The sequence below is a fragment of the Tenrec ecaudatus genome, chromosome 2 (genome assembly GCF_050624435.1).
Source record: "Tenrec ecaudatus isolate mTenEca1 chromosome 2, mTenEca1.hap1, whole genome shotgun sequence".
NCBI lineage: Eukaryota > Metazoa > Chordata > Mammalia > Afrosoricida > Tenrecidae > Tenrec > Tenrec ecaudatus.
The window spans coordinates 147,842,488-147,858,267 of NC_134531.1; the positions used below are offsets into that span (position 1 = coordinate 147,842,488).

The 15,780-nt window shown below is 46.8% G+C and overlaps 1 protein-coding gene across 9 annotated transcripts in view; it reads left to right on the forward strand.

The window, feature by feature from the left end:
• LOC142439393 (protocadherin gamma-A10) overlaps nucleotides 1-15,780 on the forward strand; it is a 211,041-nt gene that overhangs the window by 39,348 nt on the left and 155,913 nt on the right. The window contains exon 1 of one of the 9 annotated variants that reach the window (XM_075541721.1): nucleotides 928-3,527. The exons of 6 other annotated variants lie outside the window; for them this stretch is intronic. In XM_075541721.1, the coding sequence (XP_075397836.1) occupies nucleotides 1,104-3,527 (2,424 nt within the window). In that variant the 5' untranslated portion in view covers nucleotides 928-1,103. Of the gene's footprint in view, nucleotides 1-927; nucleotides 3,528-5,390; nucleotides 7,988-12,501; nucleotides 15,091-15,780 lie in introns of those variants that run through there. 2 more of the 9 variants (XM_075541720.1, XM_075541713.1) reach the window with 2 other exon arrangements.

Sequence of the window (15,780 nt, forward strand, 5' to 3'; positions counted from 1 at the left end):
AATATTTGCATTGGGTTAATCTGCTGCAAAAGACTGCTTTAAAGTACTAAAAAGGCAAACATGTCATTTTGAAGACTACAGTGAACCTGTCCCAAGTCATACAAATTTCAATTGCCTCGTGGAAGCTGGACAATAAGAAAGACCAGAGAAGGGTTGGTTCATCTGCTCTCCACTGTTGGCAGAATAGGAAAAATACTATGGACTGTGAGAAGATCAAACAAGTCTATCTTGGAAGAAGTACATCCAGAATGCCCCTAACAGTGCTGACGAGACTTCTCGTATACAATGAGCACACAGAACACAGAAGGAACCAGTCCTTGGAGAAGAAAGTAGAGGGTCAGTAAAACAGAGAAAGGTCCTCAACTGGGTATATGGACACAGTGGCCGCCAGGGCTCAGTCATAGGAATGATGGTGAGGATGCCACAGGACCAGGTTGCAGGTGCAGCCACTCTGTGTCAGAACTACCTCAGGAGCATCTAACAACAACGTGACTAGAACACATGAGAACCCTCCTCTGTACTGATAGGAAGTGGTATTCAGATATAGTGGGCTGTGTTGCTGTTGTTTCTTTAGAATGATCTAGTTCCACTTGTGCAAAAAAATTCAGAGGAAGATTCATAACACTTTATTGCACTGTCTTTCTAGAAGGATACCAGAGAAAAGTAACAATGGTTTATCCTGAGAGGTGTGTCATGGAAGGATTAATGAGGAGATCTCATATAATGACTCTTTTGTGCTTTATTGCAATTGGAAAGAAATGAATATGCGGTTGCCTATTTTAACACAAATAAATACTCTTCATGAATCCAATAAGTAAAAAGAGTAGAGGAAATAGTTCTTTGCAAACCAATGGTGTAGTTTCCCGGGGAACCTCTGGGCGTCGCTGTAGGTCAATGGAAGAGAGGAGAAACTGCGACGCATTGCAAACCTCAGCAAGGGTAATTTCCTGTTCAAAGGCACCACACTAAGAAGGCCGGTTCAGATACAGACACAAGAAAACAAAAGCAGGAGAAGTGACCCTACGCTGGATTCGGCCACCCACAGAAGGTTTGTTTATTCCCTCTCCTGACCGAGAGCGGCTCCGCGGAGAAGGAGGGAGAGGATGAGAGAGATCCCGCAGCGGAGCTGGCCGCCGGGCCGGTCGCAGGTACTGATACCTTTCCTACTGTCTTTGTTCGGCGGGGCTCTCCCGGACCAGACCCGCTATTCAATTCCGGAGGAGCTATCCAAGAACTCAGTGGTGGGGAATCTCGCCAAGGATCTGGGGTTCCATGTCCGCGACTTGCCGTCCCGGAAGCTGCGGATTAGCGGGGAGAAGGAGTATTTTAAGGTGAACCCAGAGAGCGGGGACTTACTTGTGAGTGACAGGATAGACCGAGAGGAGATTTGCGGGAAGAAGCCTCTGTGTGTTCTGGATTTTGATGCCGTGGCTGAAAACCCACTAAATATTTTTCATGTAGCAGTAGTTGTGCAGGATATAAATGACAATACTCCACTATTCAAACAGAGTCATACTGATGTCAATATTGGAGAATCTACTCAGCCGGGTACAACATTTCCTCTGGATCCCGCTCTGGATTTTGATGCTGGTCCTAATTCACTGCAAAGATACCACCTTAATGATAATGAGTACTTTGATCTCGCACAAAAACAGACTCCAGATGGTCGCAAGTACCCTGAATTGGTTCTGAAACGTTCTCTGGACAGAGAAGAACAGAATTTCCATCAGTTGGTCCTCACAGCTGTGGACGGGGGAGATCCACCCCAAAGTGGCACCACCCAGGTCCGAATCCAAGTCATTGACGCCAACGACAACCCCCCAGTGTTCAACCAGAATGAGTATAGGGTCAGCCTGCGAGAGGACATGCCCCCAGGCACCTCTGTACTAAGAGTGACAGCCACCGACCTGGACGAGGGCATCAATGGGGAAGTCACCTACTCCTTTCATAAGGTCGACGAACACGTGATGCACTTTTTCAACCTAAATCAGAGAACAGGAGACATCACGACAAAAGATTATTTGGATTTTGAAGTTGCTAATACCTACACTCTGCGTATAGAGGCGAAAGATCCCGGCAATCTAGTGGCCCACTGCAGTATCCAAGTAGACATTCTCGATGAGAATGACTGCGCACCTGAAGTGATCGTGACTTCAGTGTTTACCCCCCTCCCAGAAGACTCACCTCAAGGAACAGTGGTCGCCTTAATGAAAACGAGAGACAGAGACTCTGGAGACAATGGAGACGTTTTCTGCCATGTCCTTGGAAATGACGAGTTTATATTGAAATCTTCCTCGAAGAACTATTACAAATTAATAACGGATGGCGCTCTGGATCGGGAGCAGATCCCAGAGTACAACATCACCATCATAGCCACCGACAGGGGGAAGCCTCCCCTCACCTCCAGTACGTGTATCACCCTGCACATCGCTGACGTCAACGACAACGCCCCAGTGTTCCCCCAGACTTCCTACGTGGTCCACGTGGCTGAGAATAACCCGCCCGGCGCCTCCATTGCACAGGTCAGCGCGTCCGATCCAGACTTGGGGCCCAACGGCCGTGTCTCCTACTCCATCGTGGCCAGCGACCTGGACCCGCGGGCGCTGTCGTCCTACGTGTCCGTGGGCGCGCACAGCGGGGTGGTGTTCGCGCAGCGCGCCTTCGACCACGAGCAGCTGCGCGCCTTCCAGCTGACGCTGCAGGCGCGTGACCAGGGCTCGCCCGCGCTCAGCGCCAACGTCAGCCTGCGCGTGCTGGTGGGCGACCTCAATGACAATGCGCCCAGGGTACTGTACCCCTCACTGGAACCTGATGGCTCCGCACTCTTCGACACCGTCCCGCGCGCCGCGCAGCCTGGCTACCTGGTCACCAAGGTGGTGGCTGTGGACGCAGACTCAGGGCACAATGCCTGGCTGTCCTATCACGTGCTGCAGGCCAGCGAGCCCGGGCTCTTCAGCCTGGGGTTTCGCACGGGGGAGGTGCGCACAGCTCGCGCCTTGGGCGACAGGGATGCGACCCGCCAGCGGCTCTTGGTCGCAGTTCGAGATGGAGGGCAGCCACACCTGTCGGCCACAGCCACGCTGCTCCTGGTCTTCGCTGACACTCTGCAGGAGGCGCTACCGGACCTCAGTGACAGTCCTGCGCCCTCTGACCCCCAGGAGGAGCTGCAGTTTTACTTGGTCATTGCTTTGACTTTGGTCTCGGTGCTCTTCCTTATCGCAGTGACTCTGGCAGTAGCGCTGCGCCTGTGTCGGCGTTCCTCCAGCCCCGCCTCCTGGGGCTGTTTTCAACCAGTGTTCAGCTGCAAGTCTGACCCTGGGGTTCTCCCTAACTATGGGGAGGGCACTCTGCCCCAGTCCTACAATCTGTGTATTGCCTCTCAATCGGCCAAGACAGAATTTAACTTTCTCAGCGTCGCTCCAGAATGGGCTCCCACTCAGGATCTCCTCTGCGAGGATGCCTCCTGGGGATGTAGAACAAGTCATGGCGACCCTGGGGCACCATCTAGCTCAGATGGGATTTCAGAGGTAAGCTTTACTTGTTTCCAGTCTTTTCGCTTGGCGTGCTAATGTTTCTGAATCACTTAACAGGAGTGGGAGATCTCGCCTCACTTTTGTTATCTCGTGGGTCCGATTGGGTCCGTTTTCTAAAATTATCTTTCCTTGTCTAATCAAATCTGAGATGTTGTTTATCATTCTGGGGTGTCAGGTCGGATTTCCAGAATCACAGGTGTTTACTCTATGAGGTCATCCTTTACTTTCTCATCTTCACATTGAGTCTTTCCCTCAGAAGATTTCTCTCTGCTGGGCTCGTCGCTACTCAAATTTTAACGTTTCTTTCTCTTAGACTCATGAGAGCCCTCAGATCACAAGTGTGGGAAAACTGGGAGCCAATGAAAAGAAGAGTTCTGCCTGGTGCCAGATTTGCCACCCATAGGCCAGGAGTAGAACTTGTTCCCACTGCTTTGTAGGCCAGTACTCTTCCTGCCTTCACAATCTGTGTCTCAACAATCTCAGTGTCCGGGTACAATGCAAGTGTACAAGATCTAAGGGAAGTCTGAGGTCTGAAGTATCTGCTAAGGTCACAGTCAATGTGTGAAATAATTTATCGTGCATATTAATGAATTGCTCTTGAAAAATCTTGTATGATTGAGAACATTTTGGCAAGTTCTACAGGCATTGTTTCATAGCAAACCTATAGGACAAAGTAGAACGGACTGGTTTCGTGAATTTCTGAGACCATCGATCTATACAGGGGTAGAAAGCCTCGTTTTTCTCTCTGAAAGTGGCTGATGAGTTAGAACTGTTGACTTGGCAGTGAGCAGTCCAACTGGTAATACACTGTGCCATCAGGGCTTGATGGCACTGAGTTGTTTAAATGTTGTCATGTTGTATACAATCATTACTTAAAATTTTGTTGCCTCTAAAAGTCTCCAGTTATAGATATGGAATATCTTCCTTTTCTCATTTTCCTATGAAAATAGCATTAAGTAAACCATTATTCTCTCATTTTATAACCTTTCAGAAATGTCCATTTTTTTATCATTGGATTTTCCTTTTTCCACCATCATATTGAGACCCAAAGATTAAACACATGTCTCAACATCAAAAGGTCATCCACTGCCTACTTGCTCGTATCAGGGCATGATTTCCTGCATCTGCAATGAAGAAATGCCCTTTTCGTCACAGTCCGTATACTGATGTCTCCTAAGAGTCTATTATTATGAACATCTAACTGAAAGTTCTTGAACAGGGAACTAGGAAGATCTCAATTATGCACGAGGAACCCAACTCAAGCTTTCTTTCTGATGTAGTGCAAGTCCTATCTTTAGGGTAAAAACCTGAAAATATAGCTCAAACACCTTTCAAGTAACAAAATTGCCTCTTTATTCTTTCTACATACTAAAATCAATAGAATATTTACCACACAAAAGCATAGGTCTTTTGCAAATATGCATTGAGGGATGGGTGTATTTCTTTGCCTGTTCTGTGTACAAATGGGCACATTTGCTTAAACGTATTCTAATAAAAGGTAAAATATTTAGGTCTAAAAAGAGAGGAGTGTAACGTCCTATATTAATAATAAAATAATCTCTTTGACAGACTCAATATGGGTGAAAGTCATGTGACCTCAAACTTCTTTATGAAAGTAAAGGAACAAACTGATACTTAAGAATTCCAGGGGATTGTGGAATTCTTTTACTCTCTCAGAATTAGATATCAGCTATCTTTAACAAGGTATTTCATTAAGGATACAACGAATGTTATTGGAAATAAAAATGCAAGTAAAATTTATGGGAAATAACAATTGGTGCAGTAACTGATTCGGACTCTGGGTGTCGCTGTTCACCAAAAGGGGGAAAAGGCTGCCGCAGTCGCAGACGGATTCTCTGCTCCTTCCGCACCGAGCACCCACCGATCAAAAGAGCTACCGAGAAAGCCGTTTACCTGCACCCTACTGGGATAGATCTCCGTCAGAGACTGCATTTCCCCCTTGCTTTCAGAAAATTAAAGAAACAGCGGACAGGAACCAAGAATAAGAGAAAATCGGGCTTTGCTAAGCAATGGTGGATCCACTGCTGCGCTGGGGCTGCAGGGAGGCGCTCCTGCTCTTCCTTCTCCCGGGGTCTCTGTGGGGAGCCGGCACCGGGCAGATCCGCTACTCCATTCCGGAGGAACTGGACAAAGGCTCCTTCGTGGGAAACATCTCCAAGGACCTGGAGCTGGAGCCCCCGGAGCTGGCGGAGCGCGGAGTCCGCATCGTGTCCAGAGGTAAGTCGCAGCTTTTCGCTCTGAGTCCGCGGAGCGGCGCCCTGGTCACGGCGGGGAGGGTAGACCGCGAGGAGCTCTGCGCCCAGAGCGCGCGGTGCCTGGTGAACTTTAACATCCTGGTTGAGAATAAAATGAAAATTTACGGAGTAGAAGTAGAAATTATCGACATTAATGATAATTCCCCGCGCTTCCGTGATGAGGAATTAAAAGTAAAGATCAATGAAAATGCCGCTGTGGGGACGCGGTTCGTGCTTCCCTTCGCACGGGATCCGGACAGGGGTGTGAACGCTCTCCTGAGCTACCGGCTCAACTCAAACAAGCACTTCTCTCTGGACCTGAAAAGCGGAACCGATCAGCAGAAGTACCCGGAGCTGGTGCTGGATAGGCCCCTGGATCGCGAGAAAGAGGCTCTTCACGATCTCCTCCTCACGGCTGTAGATGGCGGAGACCCTGTGCTCTCCGGCACCACGCACATCCGCGTGATGGTCCTCGACGCCAACGATAATGCGCCCCTGTTCACTAGGCCGGAGTACACGGTGAGTGTCCCCGAGGACATTCCTGTGGGCACTCGGCTGCTCACGCTAACCGCCACCGACGCAGACGAGGGAGTGAATGGAAAATTGACCTACTCTTTTCGCAATGAAGACGACACAATTTCAGAAACCTTCCAGCTTGATTCCAGCCGGGGGGAAATCTCAACGCTGAAATCATTGGACTACGAAGTGTCCAGCTTTTACCTTATAGAAGTGGAAGCCCAAGACGGCGGCGCGCTTCTGGCCAGTGCTAAGGTGCTGGTCACAGTACAGGACTTGAATGACAACGCCCCGGAGGTGATCCTCACCTCTCTCTCCACCTCTGTCTCTGAAGACTGTGCCCTCGGAACCGTAATTGCGCTCTTTAGCGTACATGATAGTGATTCTGGAGAGAATGGTGAGGTTGCCTGTTCTATCCCCAGAAACCTACCCTTTACATTGGAAAAGTCCGTTAATAATTACTATCACTTATTGACAACAAACGCCCTGGACAGGGAAGAGACCTCGGATTATAATATCACCATCACAGTTGTTGACCGTGGAACCCCACACTTGTCAACTGAAACTCATATCTCCATTAAAGTGGTAGATATCAACGACAACCCACCCACCTTTCCTCAGGCCTCTTACTCTACTTACATCTTGGAAAACAACTCAAGAGGCGTCTCCATCTTCTCTGTAACCACCCACGACCCGGACAGCGGAGAGAATGCCCGAGTGTCTTACTCCTTGAGCGAGGACACGCTCCAGGGCATGCCTCTGTCCTCCTATGTCTCCATCAATTCGGACACTGGTGTGCTATATGCCCTGTGTTCCTTCGACTATGAGCAGTTTCAAAGCCTGCATCTGTGGGTGACAGCCAGCGACAGTGGGAACCCGCCACTCAGCAGCAACGTTTCCCTGAGTCTGTTCGTGCTGGACCAGAATGATAATGTGCCGGAGATCTTGTATCCCACCCTGCCCACCGATGGCTCTACAGGAGTGGAGCTGGCTCCTCGCACTGCGGAGCCAGGCTACCTGGTGACCAAGGTGGTGGCGGTGGACAGAGACTCAGGACAGAATGCTTGGCTGTCCTACCGCCTGCTCAAGGCCAGTGAGCCCGGGCTCTTCGCGGTGGGCGTGCACACGGGCGAGGTGCGCACCGCACGGGCCATGCTGGACAGAGACGCGCTGAAGCAGAACCTTGTAGTGGTTGTCCAGGACCATGGCCAGCCCCCTCTCTCGGCCACCGTGATGCTCACCGTGGCTGTGGCGGACAGCATTCCGGAAGTCCTAGCTGATTTGGAAAGCATCAAGATGCCCTCCGACCCTGAAGACCCGAGCCTCACACTGTACTTGGTGGTTTCCCTGGCCGCAGTGTCCTGTGTCTTCCTGGCCTTTGTCATTGTGCTGTTGGCACTCAGGCTGAGGCGCTGGCACAAGTCGCGTCTATTGCAAGCTTCAGGCAGCGGGTTGACCGGCATGCCCGCCTCACACTTCGTGGGTGTAGACGGGGTGCGCGCTTTTTTGCAAACTTATTCCCATGAGATCTCTCTCACTGCGGACTCCGGAAAGAGCCACATTATCTTCCCTCAGCCCAACTACGCGGATACTCTCCTTAGTGCAGAGAGTTGTGGGAAAAGCGAGCCGCTTCTTATATCCGATCAGATCAACGGAAACAAAGAAGAACTCGGAGATTGTCAGGTTAGTCTTCTTTTTCATTAGGGATTACTGGAGCATTGTTCTCTCAACAATTCTTCTGTTGCTTTCACGTTCGTTCCGTTAGTTACTGCATACAGTACATTATATCTTTATTAAAACGTTAATTTGAAAGGTGATGTTTTCTCCATTAGCTTTCAAACTATTTGGCGGTATAGTCTTCCGTTTCCAGGATGTCAATGCTTTAGTAATCTAAACCAACACACATATAACCAGTAGCTGTTTTTTGGCTAGATAACATCAGGTTGGTTTCAACTCAGTGGTACAGCCCTGTGCCATCGTCACCCTTGTCACTGTGAAGGACCGCATTATTGAAAGCACTGTGTTAGTGTCTTCTTTTTCACTCACCCCATATGCAGCATGCCGTCCTTCTCCAGAGGCTGGTCCCTGTGGGAACATGTCCAAAGTGCATGGACTAGCTGGACTCCTTCCCAACCAAATGGTTCCTCCTTCTGGCAGTGTGTGGCATGGTAACTATTCTTCACGAGTACCACAATTCAAAGGCATACATTCTTCCTTATTCATTGTCCAGCATTTGCTTGCACTATAAAGGAATGGAAAACATGAATGGATTCTCAAGGTGGCAGCTTTGCTCTTTTAACACTCTAGATTTTCCCAATGCGATGGATCATTTGATTTCCTGACTGTTGTTCCCCTGGGTGTGGGTTGTGGATCTCAGTAAAATGAAATCCTTGTCAACTTCACTCTTCAATTTACCGGGATGTTGTTTGTTGGTTCGGTTGTGAGGACTTTTGTTGTCTTTATGTCCAGGTGTAATCTGTACTTACTGCTAAAGGCTTCTATCTTCACCCATAAGTGCTTCGTGTCCTCTTCACTGACAGCAGGCAAGTTTGTGGCACCTGCACATTGCAGGTTTTCCGTAAGCCTTCCTCCCATCCTGATATCATGCTTTTCTCCATGTACTCTGGGATCTCAGGTTATTTGCTCAGCATATAGATGAAATATGCATGTTGAAAAGATGCGACCCTGACACACACCTTTCCTGATTTTGTCATTGTTAACCTTGGAATGATGACTGCCTTTTGGTCTGTGCATAGTTTTTGCATGTGTACAATTAAATGATCTAGAACTGCCATTCTTTGCAATTTTTTCCATAATGTGTTATGATCCACACAGTTGAATGTCTTTGCAAGGTCAACAAAACACAAGTAAACATCTTTCGAGTTGTTTCTACTTTCAGCTAAGATCCATCTGACATCAGCAACATGATATATATCCCTCATTCTCATCCTTTTCTGAATTCAGGTTGAATTTCTGGCAGTCCCTTGTGGATATACTAATGTAGCCATTTTCAAATTATCTTCATTTACTTGCATATAATATTAATATTATAATTATATTATAATAATATATTGATATTATATATTAATGATGTTTACTTCGTTTACTTGCATTAATGATGTTTACTTCATTTACTTGCATATAATATTAATGATGTTTTTCTATAATCCATCTTATCATTTTAAATTGGGCATTTATAAGGCTCTCTTCCAGCCAGCTGTCCAGTTAACTGTGTACCAAATTTCTAGCTTCAAGAATGCACTGCTTCTAGTGTTGCATCCCTTTAGTGAAGCATCTCAATTGGTATTCCATCAATTATTGGAGCCTTGTTTTTATCAGTGATTTCAGTGCAGTTTTGACTTCTTCCTTCGATTCTTTTAGTTCTTGATTATTTGCTGCCTCTGTAAATCAGTGAATGTCCACCAATTCTTCTTTGATTCAGTGATACTATGTCCTTCCACCTTCTTTTGATACCTCCTGCATCATTCAAATTTTGTGCCTAGAATCCTTCAGTATTTCAAATCAGGCTTTGAATATTCTAATGCAATTCTTTCAGCTTAAGATATGCTGCTTTCCAACTCCAGGCCTCTAGACATTTCGTTGTACTTTATCTGAAATCTCCTGTTGAGCTCTTTTTTCTTCATCATTTCCTTTTCACTTTAGCCACTCTGTGTTCGAGTAACCTCAAGTCTCCTCAGACATTCATTTTTTGTTTTTCTGTCTTTTAATAACCATTTTCTTTGTTATAATGTTCCTGAACCTGCATAGAAGGGGATAACTACCATTGAATCATTAATGTCTCAACACTTGTGCAAGAAAATAATTTACAATGCTTTGCGTAATTCAGGGGGAAAGGACAGAAAATTTCCGTATGATAAACATCAAGAAGATAGATTGAATATATACTGAGAATAATCTTGGTCCCATCATTAAATTTGGAAAGTTTGAGATCAGTCTTATAATTATGGAGCACAAAAAATATTGTTGAGAGAAATCAGTGGGGAGGAGCCTTATAATTGCATCTTATACTATGATGTACTTTATAACTCTGAAAGGTTAGCTACTTCTACATTCATTAAATGTGTAAATATGCAACACCCTTGGAGTTTCTGGTTACCAGGTCACCCTTTCACTTCAGGCTCAATGTCTACTGAAATGTTAGCATTTCTGGAATTGTAGGTAGAGTTCTACCTTGTTACAAAAGTATAAGATTTTATTGGAAAATCATTTACTTTAAAAACAACTTGAAACTTTAAAATTATTTCTGAAGATTATGTCTTACTTAAATGATAGCTTATTTTACTCTAGTTCTGACCTATTGTTCTTAAATGTTACGAGCATGTGTGTGTAATGGAAGTACACTTCATTTTCTACAGCTGCTTTTCTGAAGATGGTCCTTCTTAAACTATATCTCCACCTTTCAAACTTTGTACAACCCGAACACCAGCTGCAAAGCATGAGTAACTAGAGGGTGATTGTAATAGAGCATTTTTAATGAAATATATCTTTATTACTTGACTACATGAAGGTTTTATTGGCATACTTGCATTATCAGACCATTTGATGTATTTTACTCATCTAAGGGGATTTAACTACACTTGCATATACAGATGAACAATCCTGACCAAAACATAAAATGATCAACTTACTGAGTAGCAAATGCATCTAAGAGGTAACAAGAGGAGCTGTATAGCAGATGCTGATATTGTTCATATCATTCACATTCCGTTATTTTAAAATGAAAAGTTACGAATTTGAGGATGTATTCTCAGAGTTACCCTTTTTTTGTAATGAAAAGAATATCTCTTAAACCTCTATAAAATGAGTAAATTTTACATCTGTGTCTGACCAACACAGTCTGAGTGCTACATACTATTTAAATATTTGAGTCTTTGGTTTCACGTGTACTGAATTTAACTTTCCAGTGCTATTTGGAAGGTTCATGCAATTGAACATGTTAGGCATGTTCTGGGATTAAGTCTTGAGTCAGTAGTGTTCTTTATGTTCGATTATGAAAAATACCAATGATTGGCTAGAATCTTGATACAAGGAACACCTTAAGATGCTCTAAAACTATTCTTCTTTAAGGTGAGTTCAACATCATGCACACCTGCTATGTCTTAGAAATAGACTATGTGTAGGTAAACCAGTGTCATATGGACAATTTTTAGCTTGAAAAAAAATTTAACATCAAATCATCTGCCAGAAACATAACAATTTGTATATTTATTGACAAAGGAAGTGTGCCAGTCAGTAAAGGTGGTGGTCCTGAAGCTCCTTGGGGACCACAGAAAAATTAACAATATAAATTAGTTTTCTTGGAATATAGATGAACAGAAAATAAAGATAAGAACTCATACTTCACCACTCAAACCCCAGTCACTCTCCATTATTCAAACCCTTAGGAAGAAACAATACAGTCCAAAGCAATAATAACACAGTGCAGGGGAAAGTATTTTGCTTGTGGGGTAGTTTGTTGATCAGACTCATTCTATTAAAATTAGGCACTTTAAGAAGATGGTTTGAACTTAAGAAAGGAAAACGGTTTCTTGCTTCTTACAACACTTCTATCTATAGCAACATTCCGTCTGCTTAGTTATGATTTTAAAAGGATGCTGAGAAAGATAAGGTGGAGGAAAGTGAGACAGAGGGGAAATGTAAAGCTTTGAGTTTTGTCATTTTGATCATTAAAAAAATAAATGTAGTGGAATATCTGGATACACTTCGAAGTGATATTTCAATAATTTTCTACATCTGCCACCACCAACACTACTTTCATTTGTGTGTTTTCTACTCATTATTCAATTTGTCCATCAATGCTACTAAAGTAGCAGCGGAAATGTTTTGACCACGTAATAAAAATGGAAACTAAAGTCACCCGGATGCCAACATACATCATGAGCAGGGTGGGTGACCGCTCCACTTGGACAACTAAAAACCACTTTGGTTTGAATGGATAAAGCTCAAGTGTAAACAAAGGTCAACCAGACTGAAACTATATAAACGACCACAACGTAATAAATCCTGGTCTAAAGAGGAAACTAAGGAAGTGCCCGCCAGCACACATTCCAATTTGCTCCTGGAGCTGATTTAGAAAAGCGCCGCTTGCAGTTCTGCTGCCTAGGCGCGGAGTGCCGCTGTTGGCTAGCGCTCCGCGAAGTGTCTGCTCCTCCCTCTCTGAGGCCACAGCACCAGCCTAGGGATTTTCCCGGTTCTCAGCGGCCGAATCTCCTCGGAAAACACGTCCGCCAAGACAAAGCAAGTAATCGCGCCTTCTCAGAGAACGGTTGGGACCTTTTAGCCGGCTCCGCTCCGCTTCTGGAAAGCAGAAAGGCAAAGGGGCAGGGAACGGGATGGGAAGCCGATGGGAATCGCGGAGAGGACAGAGAGGTCAGAGTGGGCGGCCACAAACGCCCTTTCTCTTCCTGCTCCCTTTTTTCTGGCCTGCGCTCTCTGCACAGGTCCGCTATGCGGTCCCGGAGGAGCTGGCCCCGGGCTCGCTGGTGGGCAACCTCGCCAAAGACCTGGGCCTAGGCTTGCGGGATTTGCCTACTCGAAACCTGCGAGTTAGTACAGAGAAGAAATTCTTTACCGTGAGCACCGAGAACGGGGACTTACTTGTGAGCCACCGCATAGACAGAGAGCAGATTTGCGGAAAGAAGCCCACGTGTGTCCTGGAGTTTGAAATGATCGCTGAAAAGCCTTTAAACTTTTTTCACATAACGGTGGAGATCCAGGATGTCAATGACAACCCTCCGATCTTTAGCCAAAACACCACTGAGCTGGAAATCAGCGAACTGGCGCTCCCTGGAACCACCTTTGCCCTGGAATCTGCGCAGGACTCGGACGTAGGTGTCAATTCCCTGCAGCAGTACTCTCTCAGCCCTGACCCGCACTTCTCTTTGACTCAGAAGGAGAACCCAGACGGCACTCGGTACCCAGAGCTGGTAGTGAAGGTGCCCCTGGATAGGGAGGAGCAGTGCCGCCATCGGCTGACTCTCACAGCTGTGGACGGGGGTGAGCCATCCAGGAGCAGTACTACCCAGATCAGTGTGGTTGTTGCAGACGCAAATGATAACCCTCCAGTGTTCCTCCAGGACGTGTACAGGGTCAGCGTTCCGGAGAACCTGCCTGCTGGCTCCTCACTGCTGACAGTGACAGCCACTGACCTGGATGAGGGCATCTATGCCCAGGTCACCTACTCCTTCATCAACATTGATAAGGCAGTGAGGCAAGTGTTCAATCTGGACAGTAAGACAGGGGAACTCACCCTTGGTGGAGGGCTGGACTTTGAAGAGAGAGAGAGCTACACACTTGGAGTGGAAGCAAAGGATGGGGGACATCACGCTACTCGCTGTAAAATACAAATAGACGTTTGGGATGAAAACGACAATGCCCCGGAGATAACCCTTGCTTCGGAATCCAAACATATACAAGAAGATGCCAAGCTGGGGACTGTTGTGGCCCTGATCAGAACACATGATCTAGACTCAGGAGTTAATGGGGAGATCCTGTGCCAACTAAAAGGGAATTTCCCATTTAAACTAGTTCAGGATACAAAAAATACGTACAAGCTAGTGACAGATGGAATCCTGGACCGGGAGCAGACAGCAGAGTACAATGTCACCATAGTGGCTACTGACAAGGGCAATCCATCTCTCTCCACCATCATGAGCGTCACCCTGCACATCGCGGATGTCAATGACAACGCTCCAGATTTCCACCAGGCCTCCTACGTGGTCCACGTGGCTGAGAATAACCCTCCTGGAACCTCCATCGCGCAAGTCAGAGCCTCCGATCCTGATCTGGGACCCAATGGCCAAGTCTCCTACGCAATCGTGGCCAGCGACCTGGACCCGCGGGCGCTGTCGTCCTACGTGTCCGTGGGCGCGCACAGCGGGATGGTGTTCGCGCAGCGCGCCTTGGACCACGAGCAGCTGCGCGCCTTCCAGCTGACGCTGCAGGCGCGTGACCAGGGCTCGCCCGCGCTCAGCGCCAACGTCAGCCTGCGCGTGCTGGTGGGCGACCGCAATGACAATGCGCCCAGGGTACTGTACCCCGCTCTGGAACCTGATGGCTCCGCGCTCTTCGACACCGTCCCGCGCGCCGCGCAGCCTGGCTACCTGGTCACCAAGGTGGTGGCCGTGGACGCAGACTCAGGGCACAATGCCTGGCTGTCCTATCACGTGCTGCAGGCCAGCGAGCCCGGGCTCTTCAGCGTGGGGTTTCGCACAGGCGAGGTGCGCACCGCGCGTGCCTTGGGCGACAGGGATGCGACCCGCCAGCGGCTGCTGGTCGCTGTGCGAGATGGAGGACAACCACCTCTGTCGGCCACAGCCACGCTGCACCTGGTCTTCGCAGACAGCCTGCAGGAGGCGCTGCCGGACCTCAGCGATCGCCCTGAGCCCTCTGACCCCCAGGCTGAGCTGCAGTTTTACCTGGTGTTGGCTTTGACCTTGGTTTCAGTGCTTTTCCTCCTTGCTGTGACCCTGGCCATTGCCCTGCACCTGCGTCGCTCCTCCAGCCCCGCAGCGTGGGGCTGTTTTCAGCCAGGTCTCAGCTCCAAATCCGGACCTGGTATTGCGCACAACTACAGCGACGGGACGTTGCCTTATTCCTATAATCTCTGTGCTGCCTCACATTCCTTGAAGACGGAGTTTAAATTCCTCAATATAAATCCGGAAAGTATTCCACCGCAAGACCTTCTATGTGATGAAGCCTCTTGGGTTGAAAACAGCCGCAATGACAATCCCCAAATGACTTCCAATGCAGTCAATGTGCAACAGGTGAGTGTCTTTCAAACCCCTGTGTTTTATAAATAGAGAGGTTTCCATTTATTATACCAGATCAAGAAAAGTATACAGGCAAAATACCAGTATGTTCCGATCTAGGTGTGTTTGTTGATTTCTCTGAGTTTGGGGTGGGGGAGGTTATATAGTTTAGGCTTATCTCTACTGCCATTGTTCTTTCATAAAAAGTAGCCAACATATGATGCTTCTGAATTGCTTGTCAGTTATGAAATTCAATCTGGAAGATTTTAATGCATTAGTACTCTCCTGGTCAGTATCTAGAATTTAAGGTAAAGTTAGACAATTAAGTCATTTACTTAGTTTTAACTGAGAAAAAATGTATTTCATACTTCAGCCCTGAAATATGTATTTCAATGTAGCCTGAAAATCCACTTTATTCCATATTTTTTAAAGTTATACAGATATGACCTAAGTTAGGACAGTACTTTATGTAGATGTCAATAAGCCTAAACCCTCTGCCATTGAGTTGATTCTGATTTACAGCAACCTTCTATACTATAGGATTGTCAAGGTTGTACATCTCTGCGGGAGCAGATGGCCTCATCTTCTCAGGTGGAGATTTGGGTTGGTTTGAAACCCTAACCTTGCGGTTAGCCAGGGCTCTGGATGTCTATTGAAACAGATAATAACACATCAAATGTATGACTCTTGTTGTAACTGACACTG